The 21,456-nt window shown below is 36.3% G+C and overlaps 1 protein-coding gene across 1 annotated transcript in view; it reads right to left on the reverse strand.

Moving 5' to 3' along the window:
• Positions 1-14,208, reverse strand: part of SCML2 (Scm polycomb group protein like 2) — a 47,725-nt gene extending 33,517 nt beyond the window's left edge. The window contains exons 1-5 of the mRNA XM_003791929.1: positions 14,148-14,208; positions 9,379-9,449; positions 8,368-8,602; positions 6,703-6,791; positions 2,853-3,096 (exon numbers count right to left, since the gene is read on the reverse strand). Coding sequence (XP_003791977.1) covers positions 2,853-3,096; positions 6,703-6,791; positions 8,368-8,602; positions 9,379-9,449; positions 14,148-14,208 — 700 coding nt within the window. The remainder of the gene's footprint in view (positions 1-2,852; positions 3,097-6,702; positions 6,792-8,367; positions 8,603-9,378; positions 9,450-14,147) is intronic.
• Positions 14,209-21,456: the final 7,248 nt, after the last annotated feature.

The raw sequence follows: 21,456 nt of genomic DNA on the forward strand, positions 1-21,456 counted from the left end.
TTGTGGCAGGTGCCTGTAGTCCCAGCTACTTGGGAAGCTGAGGCAAGAGAATCACTTGAGCCCAAGAGTTTGAAGTTGCTGTGAGCTGTGATGTCACAGCATTCTACCAAGGGCAACACAGTGAAACTCTGTCTTTAAAAAAAAAAAAATTACATAAAGGTTAAAAAGAAATATTTGCAATGTATTTAAGAAATATTCAAAATAAAAATATCAATGTTTTTAATTTATTGAATTCAATTAAGTATTATTTGTGCCTTTTGAAATTATTTAACTAAGGCCCTTAAATCCTTTAATATTCAAGTCAATAAGTATTATTTCTAAAAGTAAAAAGACTATCAATAACAATAAAAAGTAAATGACTAAAATATTTTTACTTTTAACAAAAGATTGACGTGCAATAAATGAAGCACCTGATTAAATCAGTAAGGAGCACATTAAAAGAAAAACGGAAAATGATGATTAACAGGCAAATTACAAAGGAATGTTACATGGAAAGAAAAAAATGAACCTTACCAGTAATCTAAGAAAGTTTGAAAAATAATACTTTTTAAATTAGCAAAATATAATAAAGAAAGAAAATTCCAAAGGTTGGCCAGAGTAGGAAGAAAATATTTTCATCTGTATTTGAGGGTTGTAGAATCAGGTATGTCTTTTTGAAAGACCATTTATCAGCCTTAAAAATATACCCCCTTAGGGGCAGCGTCTGTGGCTCAAAGGAGTAGGGCACCAGCCCCATATACTGGAGGTGGGGGGTTCAAACCCAGCCCCAGCCAAAAATTGCAAAAAAAAAATAATAACAAATATATATATATATATATATATATCTTAATCCAGCAAAGTTATTCTACAGAAACAGAGAAGCATAAAAAGGTACATGCATAGAAGTATTCATAATATCACCTAGTTGTGACTGAGAACATTATATCATCTAGTTTAATAAAAGAAACCTGCAAATACTATAAATACATAACAAAATAGATTTGGTTAACTAAATTATGGTATGGCCACATGATGAAATACAATGCAGAAATAAAAATCAATGTATAGACATTAATTGTACATGACAATAGTCACAACATTTGTGACTCAAGTGCCCATCAACTTATGAATAGATTAATAAACTGTAGTATATGTATACCATGGAATTACTATTCAGCCATAAAAAGATGAAGACTTTATATCTTTTGTACTAACCTGAATAAGCTGAAGAACATTCATCTAATAAAGTATCACAAGAATGGAAAATCAAGTATCCAATGTATTCACACTAGTATGAAACCAATACATGAACTACTACACCCCCACATGAGAGGAAAAACACAATTAAATTCAAGTGGGGGGGAGAAAAGGGGAGCAAGGAGGAGGGATAAGGATTGGTCAACTCTCAATGGGCACAAAGGATATACAGCATAACCCCTGGATGAAGGGCTCAACTACAACTTGAACTATACCTAAAAAATGCAAACAATATAATCTAAACATTTGAACCCTCATATTAATTTGAAATTTAAAAAATGAAATACTAAAAAAAATTAATTCAATTCAAAATAAAAAAATACAATAAAAAATGAATCGAGTATCCCAGAATGTGAAGAGAAGCCCAAAGGGAGAGAGTGCTTGTTTAATGAAATAATAGCTAAAAAACTTTCCAAATCTAGAAAGAGATTTATTTTTTTTTTGAGACAGAGCCTCAAGCTGTCCCCCTGGGTAGAGTGCTGTGGCATCACAGCTCACAGCAACCTCCAACTCCTAGGCTCAAGCGAGTCCCCTGCCTCAGCCTCCCAAGTAGCTGGGAACACAGGCGCCCACCACAATGCCTGGCTATTTTTTCGTTGCAGTTTGGCTGGGGCCAGGTTTGAACCTGCCGCCCTCAGAATATGGGGCTGGCGCCCCACTCACTGAGCCACAGGCGCCACCCTCAATGGAGTAAATCTTAAGTATGTTTACATTCTATCCCACTAATAAGTTTATATTAAAAAGGCTTCTTTGCCTACTTGCCCTAACAATGGAGGCCCATTCGTTGTCTATGGAAAGTGTATCCTGCTTTGTAAACCTTCTTACTCTGTAAACCTATCATTCTCTTCCTCAATAAACTTAGTTTCATGCTTGCCTTAAAAAAAAAAGTTTATATTAAACATAGGCCAATGACTGAGTTCTGCGCCTGAAACCCCACTTAAGTCTCAGCAGTTATTCTATCATAAAAGATCAAGTTAGGCATATCTAAGCCCCTGGAAGTCACCAAGGAGCATCAACATTTTGATCACTTTTCTTAAAAGAAAATACCTGGATAGTCACAATATTCAACTTAGGAAATAGTGCTATAACTGATAAACACTACCATAACTATAATAACATACTAATCTACAATGGCATCTATACAGTCAAAAATTTTCATTGACATGTAGCTTTTATTTAAGACTATCAAAGTATCAATTTAAGAATAGGAACTAAATCATAATAATGTTTATAACAGTTGTTATGCCAAATCTTTAAAAAAATATATCTTTGGGATATGCACAATGGAACATCACATGTAATTTTTAATTGAATGTAACTATAAAGGTTAGTTATTGTGCCCCTATCCAGCAATGTTGACAGCAACAGGCTTCAGTGGTTCAAATGTGACTTTTAGCTTTGCCCACGTTCTTCAGTACAGGGGTGGCCCTCAAGAATTCTGATCATGAGATTTCTTTACCTCCAAGTCTTGAGTCTGGATAGTACTTCTTCTGGTCTGCCTGCCACTTGAGTTGGACATAAAGTCCTAATATCACCAATATAACCACAATGCCACCAGCAGCAATTATATCTAACTTCAATGAAATAAAAACACATGTAGTTAATTATTACCGTACCATTAGTTCCTGGTGGTTGTAATATATCTCCTGTCAGGCGGCACCACCCAACTGGGAAAATATCTCGAGAATAATATTTGCACCAATAATCAAAAGCTCCACTCCAGCCATCAAATGTAATATGAACTTCATCTCCTCTAACATTTCCAATAGTTGCAGGGCAGATCAGATAAGGATTCTTTTTGTCTACAGCTTCCAGTTTCATCCCCACTTTAAAATTGTTTAGGGGTGGCCTTGGTGGTTCCTACCAAAACATTAAAAAAAATTCATTGTTAAGACATATTAAGAACCATTTGCTCAAATGTATTCTCTTACAATCCTTAGCAATAAAAAATTAAGCTCTATGTTTAATTATCAATTAATATAAGAAGAAAACAGTTCTTGCAAATCTGAAACTCTGCTTTCCAACATCTTGGAGCAGATCTAAGAACCTGGAAAGAAATAAAACCAGTGTGATAGTCTGATTCATTCATTCATTAATTCAAGAAACATGTATTATATGCCAGGACCAGGAATGTAAGATTCAATAGTGAAGAAAAATACCAAAGATCCCTGTTTTGGTAGAGCTTACATTCTAGTGGTGATGGTAATGGTTAGGGGAAGAGCAATGAACAAAAAATTTTAGAAGAGACATTGAGACAAACCTAATAAATATAGAGTATGTTAAAAGGCAAGAAATCCAAAGAAAATGAAGAACAAAAGATAATATCCCGAATTATTTTAAATTGTTTATTTATTCCTTACGTATAAAAAGTTAAGACATGTAAATGCTAACAAGATTCTTACAGAGTCTAAGTGCTACTACTTTTAAAGACAATCAACATCTTTTCTTTCAATCTGATTTTCATCCTTGTAAATGGCACCAGCACAGCAATCCCGCCACCCACACCAAAAGCCTAGAAATACATAGTCATGAATCAGTGGCTCGAAATCTTATTGAACATTAGAATCACCACCAGTAATACTGACTGAATTAGTCTAGGGTGGGCCTGGATATCAGCACATTTTAATTCCCCCAGGCGACATTTCTCAAAAAGCAACATACAAATCACAAATAGGCATATGAAAAAAAAAATGCTCAAATATCATTAATCACTCTAATGATATGCCTTTCTAAGGGAAAGGTAAACCAAAACCACAATGAGATATTGTCTTATCCTAGTTAGAATGGCTACTCTCAAACAGAAAAATAACAACAAATTCAGGCCAGGATGTGGACAGAGAGGAACACCTATATACTCTTGATAGGACTATTAATTAGTAAAGCCATTATGGAAAAAAGTATGGAGGTTCCTCAAAAAACTAAAAATAGAACTACCATATGATCCAGCAAACCCACTGCTAGGTATACATCCAAAAGAAAGGAAGTCAGTATATACTGAAGAGATACCTGCACTCCTATGTTTATTGGAGAACTACCACAATGGCCAAAACATGGAATCAACCTGTGTCTGTTAACAGATGGATGGATAAAGAAAATGTGGTATATACACACAATGGACTATTATTCAGCCATTAAAAAAATGAAATCCTAGGCGGCACCTGTGGCTCAAAGGAGTAGGGCACCGGCCCCATATGCCAGAGGTGGTGGGTTCAAACCCAGCCCTGGCCAAAAACTGCAAAAAAAAGAAATCCTTCATTTCATTTGCAGCAACATGGAAGAAACTGGAGGTTATGATGTTAAGTGAAATGGGTTTTTAAAAAAATTGAGTTTCTCATCATCATCAGTTCTTGAATAACTTCCTAAACACAAAGATAAAATTTGTAAAACCAGTAGCTAAAATAGTCATGGTATCCTTCTCTTTTCTCTTACTATTGTGACAAAAATGGTTCTATTCTAGAAGGTAACTAGTCAAGAATGCTTTTTTCTATCCTCCCCTTTCAAAAAAAAAGACAAGATTCTCACTATGTTACCCACGCTGGACTTACACTCTTGGGACTCCTAGGCTCAACTGATCCACCTGCCTGAGCCTCCCAAGCAACTGGGACTACAGGCACGTGATAACATGCCCAGCTTTTAACTTCCCTTCTTTATTCATTTTTTTTTGAGACAGCATTTCACTATGTCACCCTCAGTAGAGTGCCATGGCATCACAGCTCACAGCAACCTCAAACTCTTGGGCTTAAGTGATTCTCTTGCCTCAGCCTCCCCAGTAGCTGGAACTACGGGCACCCGCCACAATGCTCAGCTTTTTTTGTTGTTGCAGTTGTCACTGTCGTGTTAGCTGGCCTGGGCTGGGTTCAAACCCGTCAGCCTGGGTGTACATGGCCGGTGTCCTAACCTTAGAGCTATGGGCACCACCCTTGACTTCCCTTCTTGATTACCTACAATGTGGTTCTCCTTAAAGGCTATTTTTTTCCACATCCTACCAAGTCTGAAGCCAGTTTCAACATTCTCTGCATTACTCTACCAGGAATATTCTCACTCTTGAAGCCTTCATGGTTCACTCTCTCTCTTCCTTCAGATCTTCACTCAATAGCACCTTCTCAGTGAGACTCTCCTAGCCAACCCATCTAATATAGTATAAACAACTATTAAATATAATATATACACTTTATTTATTTAGCATAGTTTATTAAGCATTTTCCCAAATAGAAGATAAGCTCCATAAGGGCAGGAGATTTTTATACTTTGTTTACTGCTATATTCACAAAGTCTACTGACCAAACTGTTGTATTTATCACTTTTACCTTCTTATTCTTAACTACTTCCTTGACTTAATCAAGAATTTTAGTCCTGTAACTTTCATTAGTCCTTTACAAATACTTACCAAGTATCTATTACATGCCAGACACTATTGGAAGTTCTTGGGATACATTAATTAGCAAAACAGACAAAATCTCACCTTTACAGTACTTACGTGCTAACGAGAAGAGACAAATGACGAAGTTATTCTTTTTAAAATAGAACATATACAATGTTAGAAATAAATGCTATGCCAAAACAGAGAGTAGAACACAGTAAGGGAGATCCAGAAAGCAATGTAGAGAAAGAGGTTATGCAATTTTAAATAGGTGAATTAAAACAAGTCTCATATGGAAGGTGGCACGTGAGTAGAAATTCATACAGTGATTCTCTAATCCCTGGTACCTCAAAATGTGACTGTATTTGGACACAGAGTCTTTAAAAAAGTAATTATGTTAAAATGAGGTCATTTGGGTGGGCCCTAATCCAATATAACGGACATCCTTATGAAAAGGAGGAAATTAGAACACAGACTCACAAACCACGTGAAAACACAGGGAGAAGATAGCCATCTATAAACCAAGGAGAGAGGCCTCAAAAGAAACCAATCCTGCTGACACCGTAACCTCAGATTTCTAGTCTCTACAACTGTAAGCAAATAAATTTCTATTGTTTAAGCTACTGTTATGGACTGAATTGTGTCCTCCCAAAATTCTTATGTTAAAGAACTAACTCCCAATATCTACTTGGAAATAGGTCCTTTAATATAACCTTAAGAAATAAAGGGTAACTGAGATCATAAGGGTGGGGACCAAATCCAACAGGACTGGAGGAAGAAAAGGGAGAAAAAAACAGGGATGTCCATAGACACAGAAAAGACCATCTCAGGCCAAGTAAACAGGCTTCACCAGAAACCAACCCAGACGGCATCTTGATTGTGAACTTCTAGTCTCCGGAACCATGAGAAAATAAATCTCTCTTGTGCCACTCAGTCTGTGGTACTCTGTTATGGCAACTCTAGAAAACGAACACATTTGCCAATCTAGTAATTTTAAAAGCATTTCTGCTCTTCAATGTCAGAGATGACAAAGCATTTAAGCATCCTCACTAAAATAGTAAAACCATGGCCTAGCTGATAGAAGCTTTCTATAACATCTTTCTTACCTGCTTGAAGAACGCTGCAGGTGCCATTTCAGATCCATTCAGTGTTCGTAAAAGAAACATTGGCCAAGATGATGCATTCATCTGGAACCCTATTTTATAAAATAAATTAGATACCATGAAAAAGCTTCCCTATAAAAAAAGAGGTTTTATTCACCATTTTTCTCTAGAGAACGACTTTTACTTTTTTTTTAGACAGTCTCATTTTGTTGCCCTCAGTAGATTGCTGTGGCTTCACAGCTCACAGCAACCTCCACCTCTTGGGCTTAAGCGATTCTCTTGCCTCAGCCTCCCAAGTAGCCAGGAATACAGGCACTCGCCACAATGCCCGGCTATTTTCTTGTTGCAGTTGTCATTGTTGTTTAGCTGGCCCAGGCCAGGCTCGAACTCACCCGTCTCGGTGCATGTGGCTGGCACCGTAACCACTGTGCTACAGGTGCCCAGCCAAATAAATAAATCTTTTAAAAAGGAAAAATAAAAAGTTGTATTATATTAAAATGGAAATTAAGCTATTTAAAAGCACCTAAAAAGCAAACTGGTGCCAGTTGTGTATTTTTACATATAGGGTGAACATAAAGTTCATGTGCAACTTAAATAGTAAACTAATTTAAATTGCACACAAACTTTATGTCCACCCTGTATATTGCCAAAATAGATACTAATCACCATGTACTGCTATGTATTTCCTATTTTTTAACTAAAACAAACTCTAAAAAGTTTAAAAAGAATCATAAATCTAGTTATGTATTTGAATGCTGACAATCACAATAGCTGGATTTTCTTTAAACAAAGTGCAAAATCATATAATCATACTGCAGAGAAATAAAATACAAACAGGGAGACACTAAGCCTCAGGTTTGCACTTATATCTCATACAAAATTCTTTAGAATTTAAGGAACAGTATGAACAAGGCAAAAATGTACACGATATGAAGAAAAGAAGGCAAAAAGCAAATAAAAACCAATATCCACCATTCACACAAAAGGTAGAATAGTGATCAAGCAAATTAAATCATTTTCTCCTACAGCGTATCATGGTACATTTAAATTTTATAAAGAAAAGTTTTGCCCTAATTTAGAGTCACACCCTTTTTACCTTTTAAACTTGGCCAAAATTAAGTGTTACATATTTTGTACTCTAAAACCTATGCTAGAAGTTCCATCTTCTTCTCTGCAGAGACCTAAAGGCACTGACTCCTACCCACTCACTCCAGTTCTTCACTGTAGGGAGGATGAAACTCCCAGGTTTGAAACTGGAACCTGAATGTGGAATCATACCCTTCCCCTATGCTCACCCAAACTGCTGAATGGCTTAGTGGACAGTAGCAAGAGAGAACGTGATTTATATCAAATGCTACAGACTTCTTCCCCCAGCAGGATTTCTGAATCTATGTACGTGATCTAGCAGAGATGCTTCTGCCATTACAAGTTTGAAGACTTAGCATGAGTTGTTGCCCTGGTTGGGGAACTTTCAGCATACATAATGCAAAACTCCACAACAGATGGTACTGAGTTCCTCACTCATCATACATTCTCCACACTAACCATCTGACCACCTATTTGCAAGAATGCCTAAGAAAAGAGATTTTTAAAGGCCATTTAAAATTGTTTCTATTGAATATCGCTTTAATAAGAGTATGTTATTTTAAAAACTGTTTCTATTCTTACCCAGTGGAGGTTGAAGTAAGTCTCCTTCCTTTTCACATGTCCCAACAGGCTGTATATCCGGGGAATCAACAAGTCTCCAAAAATCATTTCTGTTGTCACTACCATCCAGCCGTAAACGCAGTCTGGCCCCAGTAATTCCAATAACTGTAGCAATACATACTGAAGTCATATTGCGAGGATCATGTGCTTCCAATTTCATGCCGACTTTGAAGTCATTAGTTGGTGGAATCTTAGACTATATATAAAGAAAATTTTGTTAAAATGCAGCAACTGTGGGAGAAAAACACATGGTCAGTTATATTACCAGGATACCTGAGGAACATTTTAAGTAACAGTCATAGCAGATGACAAGTTGAGGTCAGAGCTATAAGGATCAAGGAAAAGATCTCCAAATTCTCTCCTTGGTTTGACAATGCAACATAAATATACTGCCCACTGCTGGTCTCATTCATCTGTCCACTTCCAGGCAACTCAAATACAGGTTCTAAAATGTATCCTGAGTGGCCTTCTAAAGGAAAAACATGATTATGCCATTCCCCTTGTCAACCAGCAGCTCACCACTGCCTATGATATAGTCCAACCAACACAGTTGAAAAGCCCCCACACCTTTAATATCATTTCCACATACTGCCCCTGGCCACCTCATGCCCTCCCTCAACAATGGGATTCTTTTACACCCATGTGCCTTGGCTTTGGATGTTCTCTCTGCCTTGAATGTAATTCCAACCATCTTATATAGTACCTTTTCTACAAGCCCTCCCAGTATACAGTTGTCATGCTTTTCATATTTATTTCTTTACATGCCTGTCTTTCCCTCAGATGGGCAATCATAAAGGCTTAGAGTACCTGACACAGAGTAAGTTCTTAATGAATGAACACAAAGAGGCCATCTAGCTCCTCAGTGGCATGACACAATCCCACTATCTCTCCTACACTCAAGAACCTAACAATCATCCACTCCAAGTTAATAGTTTAAATTAATATACACAACATCACAGAATTTTACTATACCTGTCTGAAGTACTCTGAAGGAGCACTTATAGATCCTGTCTCTTCCAAGTACTTGTCCCATTGAAAAGAATCTAGAAAAAGCACATGTTCAAAATAGGGGTTTTAAGTATATACAATGAATATACTACCTTTCAAGAAGAAAATGGGTTTTAATTCTATACCTCTTAAAAAAAAATACTTCCTAAAGAGCAGATTCGAACTTCCAATGTACATTTGATTATCAGCATGAAAATAAAAAACAAGGCTCGGCGCCTGTGGCTCAACCGGCTAAGGCGCCAGCCACGTACACCTAAGGTGGCGGGTTCGAATCCCCAGCCCGGGCCCGCCAAACAACAATGGCTGCAACCAAAAAATGGCCAGGCGTTGTGGCGGGCGCCTGTAGTCCCAGCTACTTGGGAGGCTGAGGCAGGAGACTCGCTTGAGCCCAGGAGTTGGAGGTTGCTGTGAGCGTGATGCCACGGCACTCTACCCAGGGGGATAGCTTGAGGCTCTGTCTCAAAAAAAAAAAAAAAAAAAGAAAGAAAATAAAAAACAAGACAATTTCCTGAGAATAATGGTCCTGATATAAATTACAACCTGGATCTTCTCAGTGTAATGAGGATTACAGTTTAGTGATTCTAAAAATATGGATGCTAGAAATACTTAAAGGAATTTTTATAGAGTCATAGAGTCTATCTGTCTGTCTCTAATATAAATTTACTCAAGAAATGTGCTTTCATAATTTCATCCCATTGATATGAAAATGCTTCCCTGTAATTTATGGGGGGCTAAAGGCATTTAAGGTGCATGATCTAATAGCATTTCACTCCTGCGATGCTTTATGGAAATAACAGTATCTGAGAACCAGAGTGGTTTCTCAATAGACTATTACATCTCCATTCAGAGTGTCAAGAGGACAGTAGCAGAACAAAGCCATTAACTAATCATCAGTACAGTCATTGATATGGATTGTTTTAGTGATCCACATGTTCTACAAACTCTCGTCCTTTCTCACTTCATCTTCATGATATATCTTATAATGCTAGAGAAGATCAGAAAACAGAGTACATTGCCTGGCTTCAACACGGAATTCACTCTGCCAGCCAAACTGTGAAGACACTGAAAAAAAGACTTGTCAGTAGTGCTGAAGGTACTATTAATTCATATGAAGTTTATTCTCATCAACCATGAGGTTTTTCTATACATTTGTTAAGTTTCCTCCCTATAAAAACATTGGGGTTGACAGTTCTCCCTTCCTGGAGAAATCTACATTTCCAGCTTTTTATATGCTACATGTAACCTCCCCAAAAGAAAAAAAAACTAGAGTGCTAATATAAATGTTTAACAACAAGCTCTCTGGAAAATACAACAAAAAATCTGAATGGCAGCATTTACAAATTTCCGTAATGTAACTACTATGGTCATTGCTAACTGCAGGGTAAAGCCACCAACCATGAAGATGGGAAGAGATGTGCACAACTGGCTGTCCTAAACATATGCAAACCAGCTTCAGTGTACTACCATTCATGACTGCATGTATTTATATGTGTACGTATACATATGGTATTGAGCATGTCTTAGGTAACATTTTGTACCTCACTTTTTTCCACAATAAATATAAGAAATTGTTTCATTAAAGAAAATACTAGATTTGATTCCGCTTCCAGATGATGTGAAGCAAACAGTACACACAGTGTTAAAAGTCAAGTATAGGAGCATCAAGAATGAGGGGATTGGAGCCAGAACTGCCTAGTTTTAGTATGGCTCTACTTCTTATTACCTATGTGACCCTAAGCAAGTCATGTCACTTTTCAGCCTCAGTTCCTTCATCTATGTACAAAATGGGAAAAGTAATACATATGGTACTAGATATTTTGAGAATTAAGTGAAGTAGAATATATGTAAATCACTCCATAAATGGCATACTATAAAACTAAATGTCAGGCTTGGCACCAATAGCTCAGTGGTTAGGGTGCCAGCCACACATACCAGGGATAGCAGGTTCAAGCTGGGTTTAAGCCCTGCCCAGGTCTGCTAAACCACTATGATAACTGCTACCAAAAAATAACCAGAAGGAAGGCAGCCCCTGTGGTTCAAAGGACTAGGGTGCCGGCGCCATATACCAGAGGTGGAGGGTTCAAATCTAACCCTAGCCAAAAACTGCAAAAAAAAAAAAAAATACCGGACTTATGGCAGGCACCTGTAGCCCCAGCTACTCAAGAGGCTGAGGCAAAAGAATCACTTAAGCCCAAGAGTACTGAGGGCAACACAGTGAGACTCTGATTCAAAAACAACAACAACAAAAAACCTAAATGTCATAGTTTTACCTAAATTTATGAATCCTAGATAGCTCTGTCAAAAGTAAAAACTGAGATCCATGGCTCCAAAATTAAAGTGAACAGATATTTCAGTGTCCTCCTAGCACTAACCTCACAATCAGGAGACCCAAGGTTCTAAAAGAAGCTCTACAACCATAAGATCACGGAGAGCATTAAAAATAAAAAAACCAGAACCAAAAAAAATTTTTTTAAGTAAAAAGAACAAAAAAAACCAAAACATGAATGGGAAAAAAACTGACTGATATGGATTATTTTACACAAAACCATTTTACATTTATATCCCAGTGACATTTGTAAAATTTTTCAATGACACTGAAAATATTTAATCATCTCCCTAACACGAACTTTTAAAAAAATATTGTACCACCATCTCTACCTGAATGGGCTATAATTTGAGTTAACAAATCCTTATTGCTAGTGCTCTGTAATATGATCATTTTCTATCAGATTGCTAGCTAATGACGGTTAGCTTTAATTTTTTTCTTTTTTCATAAGGCAAAAATTTTAGTCTACCTTGATTAAAACTGTCCATCTTAGCTGCCCATATGCTGAGATCCTACCAATATTATAGGGAAAACACACACAGTTCCAGGCTTTACTAGTTTAGATTTGAAACATCTACATCAATACCATACCTGGAATTCCCCACCAGAAATCAATATAATCAGAAAGTCTTAGCTAAGCCTAAGGAGGTCCCAGTCTTCCTCTGCATTATATCATTACTGACATATTGGGAGGGGTATATTCTCTCTCAGAAAGGGCCCACGTGTACATAACCTAACCTTGTGATCTGATGGTTATTCCCATGTGCCCACGGTCCCTGTTCTTATTTGACTTGCACTCTATTCTAGTCCATATATTAGCTCCAACACCTGTTAGCACTAAATACAATCTATATGAGTCCCCCTGGTCTTCTCCAAAGTAAATCAGAACTATAATGTCTTCTACTAGTGTTAGACTTGGGTTTATAAGCTATGTGACAAAGATGGGCAAAATATATGAAGCTTCTCAGCTGAACAATATCTACTACTTCACAGTGTCTATCACAGCTATAACTAGGCATTAGTTTAATATCTATCTTGCCAATTGAGCTCAAAAAGGGCAAGGATCATGTCTGTCATGTTCATGACTTGATTCCTATTAGGAGTAGATCAGGTGCAGGGGATATACCAGTTAATTAAAGAGATTTTAAAAAATCCTCTTGGAGCTTCTCTGATTTCTAAGATGAGATGTTAGGGTCTGGGTCCTGAGAAACATCTGCAGATGGCTGCCAATTTGATTATATAATCTCATTTTTTAATCAAAAGTTTTGAGAACTTTGAAGTTACTAGTTGTTACCTTTAAGAGAAAAATATATATATGATATATATTATTATTAACTGGGTAAACTATGATATGTGAATTATATCTCAATAAAGCTTTTATAATTAAAAGATTCTAGTGGCCTCTAATTGCTTGGAGGGTTTGGGGGGTTAGAAGGAAGAGCTGAAGAATAAATAAGGCCAATGGGAAAGGGAGCTAAGGGAGCACTTAGGGGCCAGCTACAGTGAGAGGCAACAATTCCATGGGATAATCTTTAAGCGGTGCATGGGGTGAACTGTTCCAGGTTTGGAACTGGCAGAGAAGGTACAACAGAAAGACAAGGAACAAAAAAACTCTGGAAATCACTGGTAAAACAATAGTTTGCTATGGTATTTTTGTCATGCCTTTTGTGTACATATGACTTTTCTCATTTTCCTTAAAAGTAGGCCTACGTGTCAGTCTATCTCCCAAGTGTCTCTGATGCAGATTATATACATGCTATTCACAATAAAGAACTTAAATATGAATTAATAATTCAGGGTTAATAAACTTAACATTCACTATACACCTAGGTGTTATATTAGGTGCTTTACATTTTCTTTAATTCCAAAAGCACCATGAGGTAAGTACTATTACTGTCCCTGTGCTACAGAGAAGGAAAAAAAGAGTCTAAGAGACATTAAATAATTTTCCCAAGATTATACAGCCAGTAAGGAGTGAGGCCAGGATTCTAGAACAGGTCTGTCAGAACCCCCAATGTCTAAGCTTGTTACCACTGAACTGTCTTTTGATCATGAAAAAAGAAATTTCATATTGACTCTAATGTTAAAAGAAGAGTTTTTAATAATAATGAAATTAATTTAAATTGTTAATACATGGTAACTAATAACCAGAGACCTATAATTTGGCAAAATTTGTACTGAAATCCACAAAGTGATCTTCTTACTTAAGTCATACCAATTTATCACTACATAAAAGCAAAGTAAAACTTCCAAAACAAAATACAATTTCTTGACCTTTCTTATTGCTTAGATTTTACATGTGTAAGATTTTACTGTATGTGGACTATACCAAAAAACAATAAAAGAGTTCATTTTAACACTCAGTGAGAAAGAAAACTATGTTGTATTAAACTACTTTAAAACCTACCATCTTGCACAGATGTGCTTGACTGAGAAATTTTCTCTGGATCCTCCTTTTTGACATCCATTGGATCTAATAAAAAAGAAAAGCATCAGCTATACCGGAAGGCCACAGAAATAATGTGAAAGAGCATTTTGAAAAACTATAAACTAAAACTATTTTTAATAGGAGCCAGTTTTAATTTTATGATTAACATCTTCATTTTCTATATAAGGCTTAGTTTCTAATATAGGGTATAGTTTCTAATGTACTTTATAATTTACTCATTTATCATACGTCTCATTCTACTTAAATGAAATCTCCAAAAGGGGAGGAATTTATTTTATTCTGTCTGCCTTATTTACTGCTGTATCTTCAAGTACCCAGAATAGCACCTGGCATGCAGAACACCCTCAAGCATTTTTTAAATAAATATACCAATAAACCAAAGTGAGCTGATCCTTATGTTTAAATTAACATGTCCAAGAAATAAAATCGATGCTTTTTAGAGTTTCAAACATAATAGGGAAGCTAAAATACAATGTAATTCAATGGGCCAGGCAGAGTTTTTTCTCAGTGCTAAGCTAAAGAGCTCAAATAATGCTGGACCTTGTGACCTCATCAAATCTAAATCCACATATATCACTGTATGTATCTCTAAAAGGACTGCTTTTTTTTTTTGCCCTCGGTAGAGTGCTGTGGCATCACAGCTCACAGCAACCTCCAACTCCTGGGCTTAGGCAATTCTCCTGCCTCAGCCTCCTGAGTAGCTGGGACTATAGGCGCCCACCACAACACCCAGCTATTTTTTTTGTTGCAGTTTGGCCCGGGCCATGGTTGAACCCACCACCCTCAGTATATGAGGCCAGTGCCCTACTCACTGAGCCACAGGCACTACCCACCAAAATCATTTTCTATATAATTTCTGCGTATTATACTTTGCTGCTTAAAAAAAAATTAGCAGTTTCGACATAAAAACATACTTAGGGTAGAGGTTTTCTTAATTAAGAACAAATAAAAATGTATTAGTTAGTTGGAAGAAATTTAGTACTCACCTAAATAATTCGCCTCTGGGCTTCCTAGCACCTAAAGCAAAAAGAAAAACATTTATTTAAGTCTCATTACAATATAAAAGTATATACAAATTCAACAGAAAAGTCAAACTTTTTTCTAGGACTGAATACTAGGAAGAATTTGTAAAAACCCTACGTAAAGGAATATTGGTTAATTTAATAGAAACTATCTTTAAAGATAAGGTTAAGTTTTACCTTGAGTCTCTAATTAGAAACCACTGCCTGAAGAGTCAATAAGGGTACAACAGTTTGACAAGAATAGGAACTAAACAAGTCCAATAGTAAGAAATTTCCCAGGGCCATTTCCAACTTTAAGCCACTGGTCAGATGTTATAAAATGATGCAACGCCCCTGTTCAGATGATGTCTACATTAGGAAAACCAATTTTCACTCACAAAAAGGGAAAAGATAGTAATTGCTCACAAAATAATCTATTGCAAAAATAGGTCATCACATCCCCTTGAATAACATCAAACGTACAGAAGTTTCAAGGTTCATGAATATGTTTGCTGGTGTTACTAAGAAAATGTTGGAATAAGTGATGAAAGTTATATTCACAATAGACCAGAGATCAATGAAATAGCACAAACATAAAAGTTTTTTCTTCCTTTTTTAATCCTTGTTATAGACATGGTTTTAAGACTTGAACAAACAAAAAAGCCCTTTATTGTCCAGTATATTATAGGGAGAGTCTGAGTTAACTGCTTAAAACACCTTTAAATTTTTCATTTTGCCTTGATAATAATTTCTTATTTTATTTCAAGAAACACTTCACACTATGTATAAATGCAAAGCATTGATTTAATTAAAATATATTGTAGTTACTGTCTTTCTTTGACAAAGAGAAGCTCTCTTTTAACTAAGATTTTGCTTCCGGTAATAGCAGCTATCCTTTTCTGACATATCTTTAAGACTAATCAAAAAAAAAAAAAAAACTAAACTCTAATGTTGTAACTACATTTAAAACTAACATTCCATGTCTAAGTTATGACTAATAAATATTAAGAACAATTTTATCTCCACATTTCTGGGATTTATTTTTAAAAAGAACATTTTTGTTAGCAAGGATTTATCAAATCAAGTCTTCTCAGGGAAACTAAGGTTTCCAGAAGAGCAATTTTAATTATGCTTTAGTAATAACCTAACCCAACAAATTAGAAACGAATCTTTCTGTGTCAAAACAAAGCCAAGAAGATGACTTAACTATTCTCAAGAATTTTTAAGTTATAAAAAACATCACAGCCTACAAGTTAGAAGAATTAATCTCTTATAATTTTAATTATGTGAAAGCTATGTATTTAGCTAAAAAGTATGCTAGTCAGAAAACAGATAAATGAAAGACAAGTCAAGGGTTGCCAAAATCCCAGTTTATAGTTGTAAATTCCTAGGGTTTTAAACCACAGCCACAGGCTAATTGCCCAAAGACCTGCTGCCCACTGACATTTGTAGAGGACTGAAGTTAATGGCAGGGCATGTCAATTTACTAGAGGCAGCTCATGGTGAGACATTTTGACAAAAGAACTGGATCAGGTTACAGCCTGTTCCTATTATCACTACAGTCTAGATTTATGGTTTCTAACACTGGCCCTACAAGAAGTAATGGAAATGATGACAACAATCCCCACTAGACAACAGACTGCAGAGAAGCATGCAATAAACCACAATCTGAAGTGACCAGAAAACTAAACATCCCTGACAATACTTCAAACGTGAAGCAGGTGTCAGCAAATTAGCCATTTAAATATTTCTACAACTTCTCAAAATTTCAAAACAGAAAACTTAAATCAGTTTCTAACGTAATCTAAAACCAAGTGATATATTAAATATACTTATCATTATTGAATATTATATCTTAATTTTAATGACCAAACATGCTGGCATTTCATTTAAACAGATTTATGAAACTCTACCTTAGTTAAAAATTAAATAATACTGATTATATTACTTTTAAAATAACATAAAAGTGTATCAAAAATGCTCCAAATACAATAATACTTTTGGAAATCTTTCAAAAGAAAAAAAAAGACAAGTTTCATAGCAAAGGGCACATGTAAACACATTTGAATCAGTGTTTAATTTAAAAAGTAAGTATACATTCAAATCATAAACCAGTTAAAACCAATGAAAGGTGGGAAAAGTGACCAAATGTTAACCAAAAAAAATGACTTTATCAATATGTATGCTTAAAAAACTATGTCAAGGCTACAAGGCACATACCAAATAAATTCAGCAATTGTTAATCCTTATGAGAAACGGGGGTTAAGAAAAATTGAGCGTGTAGTCTAAAGAGGAGCAAAGACAGACTCACCAACTTTTCCCAGAGAAAAGAGAGCATCCTCAAGGTATGCCCTAGAATTGCAATACATCTGTCCCTTCTGAAGTTTACAATGGCACATTACCACAAAAGGTGGGCACTCTCTTTCCGCTCTTTCAACAATTTGCTCCTATAAACTTAGGAAGGGGCAGAGCCATAGCCATAAACACAGGTCACAAGTAGTAGGTAGTCAAATGCTACCTCCAAATGTTTCCCAGGTCTTTATTCACACAGACTCAACAAGCCTATTCTTTTTTTTTAACTCTTTCTACAATTCATCTAGCTTATGTCAGATGATCAGTAAATTAAGAACATGACTATCATACAAACTACTATAGGAGCTTCGAAAGCTTTTACTTTTCACACATATCATCCATTTCTTAGGTTAAATCTTTTCCATCTCATGCATGAAAAAGTGAAATTAAGAGAAATGTTTATGGATGTATGTTTACCATAAATCTCTTAGCATGAAAACCCCAGTATTATTATTTCTAAGGTTGCCAAGGTTTACTTCCATTGGACAATATAAAGACAAAATAAGCAAAAATGCCTTTAAAAAAACCAAAGAACATATGCACATTTCAAAGCTTAGATGGTTTCTGAAATTTTCTTAAATTATCCCACTTTAAGAACCACCACTTCTGCTGTCTTTCATAAATGAGATGTTATCACAACAGACAGTAAAGTCATTTCTATGCTTAGAGTAACCAAAGCCAAAAAGACTGGAAAACTTACCACTAAATTACACTAGTATTTACATAATGGTATAAATTAATCATATTTTTTTCTTCTAAGATAAGTAGCAGTGGTTTCTTTCATCTATTTCCCTAAGATAAAGGGATCATGATTATTAAACCCAAAGCCAGAGATGGATAAAAATTCTTTCTTTCAAAATCACTGATATTTGTCATTTTTAAAATTTCCAGGTTTTTGACTCTGAGTATCAGCAATCACTTCAAATTCTCTAAAATATTATGTAGTAATTCTCAAGACATAAATAATACCTTATTTGCTTGATTTGCCCACTCCAAACCTCAAAACATCTTCTGGCAATGCCAAACCAATCTTCACCTCACAGCTCTAAAGCTGACACAGCTCACTTTGTTCTTATCTTATATATCCTGAAAACCAGGAATATGACTATTAGAAGACAGTGAGACTCCCCCAGGGAGGGAAGCTAATGGAGAAGATGACCTCAGATTTCCATTCACAACGAATGAGAATAGAGCTGAAATAAAGGGGAGGGGTGAATGGCAGAGTAACCTGGCCAAAAAAAAAAAAAAAAAGACTAGAGGTGACTAATAACTCAAATAGCAGAGGATCCTTTGCATCCACCAGTATTCCACTTACTGAAGTTACAATAGTCATTTCTACTAACCCAAAGGAACAGTATAATAATTAAGTGAAAATTTCCTCTTCCATCCCTAAGAGACTGAACTAAAATTGGGATTTCTATCTCCCCTAAATGGAACAAGGGGCTATATCATTTTCATTAAAAAGACTTTGTATTTAGCCCTTTCAAAGCACTTTACTATCATCAATTATTTCTCAATGAGACAGTGAAGGATTACCCTGACCATTTTACTGATGCGGAAACAGACACCAACAGCAAAGGGAACAGGGGCAGGAAGAGGGGTGATAGGAAGCATCTGGGAGGAACAGGCAGGCAGCTAAAAAGGAACAAGCCCAAAAGAAAATGAGAGTCACATCTGGCTTATAGCTGACCATCATAACTCTTATTTGTTATTTTTGAGCTCAAAGAAAATTTCTGAAATATTTTAAAGAAAATACTTTAAAATGTCAGTTAAAATCTAATTAGAGGCTAAACTACTTAGTCATATAAGTAAAGCTACTGAATATTTAAATAGCAATCTATGGATCACATACTGATTTAAATTTATGCCAGCAACTCATTTTTCCCCTCAAGCCTAACCAGTATGTTATCTATTTGACCCAGAAAATAATATCTCATAAAAGTGTACAGCTTTACATAATCGTAAGACATAATATTAATATCCCATAAGCCAGAAATAATTTGCAGTTACAACCCAGAATTTTGTTTTGAAAATTATGACAAAAATATTCCCTGAATTTGCTATTTAAATAACAGGAATACTTGTTCTACATTATACCAATTTTCTTAGCTACCACCTTGAAATTTCCAGGAATAAATTACTAGTGGGAAGCCTTAAACACCCAGAAACTAGCACACACAGCAGGCTCTGAACACTGAATTCCATACTAAAGACAGCACAGGTGCTTAATGAAGATGTGTTTGATTGAACCATAAATCCAAAGGACTGACTGACTGCCTTGTGAGAAAAACAGATATCACCTCTGGCTCAGCACCTATAGCACAGTGGTTATGGCGCCAGCCACATATACTGAGGGAGGCAGGTACAAACCTAGCCCGGGACAACTAAACATCTGCAATAAAAAAATAGCTGGGCATTGTGGCAGGCACCTGTAGTCCCAGCTACCTGGGAGGCTGAGGCAAGGGAATCACTTAAGCCCAAGAGTTGGAGCTTGCTGTAAGCGTGACTCCATAGCACTCTACCAAGGGCAACAAAGTGAGACTCTGTCTCAAAAAAATAAGTAAATAAATAAAATAAACAGATACCACTTCTTCAAGATTGACTCCAATGTTCTCCGTACATATTTTAATCTCTTTTTCCCAAACTATCAATTCCAAAAGAATTCAGGTTCTCTGGGGTAAACAGGTATATAACCTCCAGAAGATCATAAGGGGCTCGGTGCCCATAGCTCAGTGGTTAGGGCACCGGTCACATGCACTGGGACTAGAGGGTGCAAACTCGCCCAAGCCTGCTAAACAAACAAAAATACCTGGGCGTTGTGGCAGGCACCTGTAGTCCCATCTACTCTGGAGGCTGAGACAAAAGAATCACTTGAACCCAAGAGTTTGAGGTTGCTATGATATACAGGGTGTCCATAAAGTTTGCATGCAATTTAAAATAGACAACTTTTTTTTTTTTTGAGACAGAGTTGCATTCTGTGCCCTGGGTAGAGTGCTGTAGCATCATAGCTCACAGCAACTTCAACTCTTGGGCTCACGTGATCCTCCTGCCTCAGCCTCTGGAGTAGCTGGGAGTTGCAGGCGCCCGCCACAACCCTGGGCAATTTTTTTAGAGACTAAGTCTTGCTCTTGCACAGACTGATCTCAAAACTCCTGAGCTTGAGCAAAACACCTGCCTCAGCCTCCCAGAGTGCTAGGATTACAAGTGTCTGGCGTTAAAATAGACAACTATTTAAATTGCACACCAACTTTACAGACACCCTGGATATAAAGTTAATTCAAAAACTTCAAAGCTGTTTTAAATGGCGTTTGGCTGATTATTTTTAATCCCATTCAACTGTTTTAAAAGTTATGGTTAAAGCTAGAGCAGAACAAACAAAAGGCATCAGGTGTTTATAAACTCCTTTCTCAAAATCCCAATTCATTTCCAAAATCATATTTTCACATTCTTCCCATTAAAAACACAAAACCACAAACAGCCTGAAAGAATATTCACCATGGGAAACACAGTACATTTAATGGGTAATTAAGAAAAAAATGGCAAAAGTGGCAAAATTGTCAATACTGAAAAACATTCCCCAAGTACTGTTATCATAAAGAACACGCGTCTATGAACTACTGTTAGAATACAACTGCTGATCATAGAAACTTGTCCTCTGTAAGCACACGTCTAAAAATACATTTTTTCTCCAAATAGCTCTGGGGGCATTAAAAATGCAGCAGCAGCCTGTAATCCTAGCACTCTTGGAGGCTGAGGCGGTTGGATTGCTTGTGCTCAGGAGTTCAAGACCAGCCTGAGCCAGAGTGAGATGACCCCCCACCCCGTCTCTAAAAACAAAACAACAACAAAAAACAAACAAACAACAACAACAAAAAAAAACACCAGCAAGCATTGTGGCGGGTGCCTTTACTCCC

Source organism: Otolemur garnettii, unplaced genomic scaffold (assembly GCF_000181295.1).
Source record: "Otolemur garnettii isolate 467f Iridium unplaced genomic scaffold, OtoGar3 scaffold00051, whole genome shotgun sequence".
Classification (NCBI taxonomy): Eukaryota; Metazoa; Chordata; class Mammalia; order Primates; family Galagidae; genus Otolemur; species Otolemur garnettii.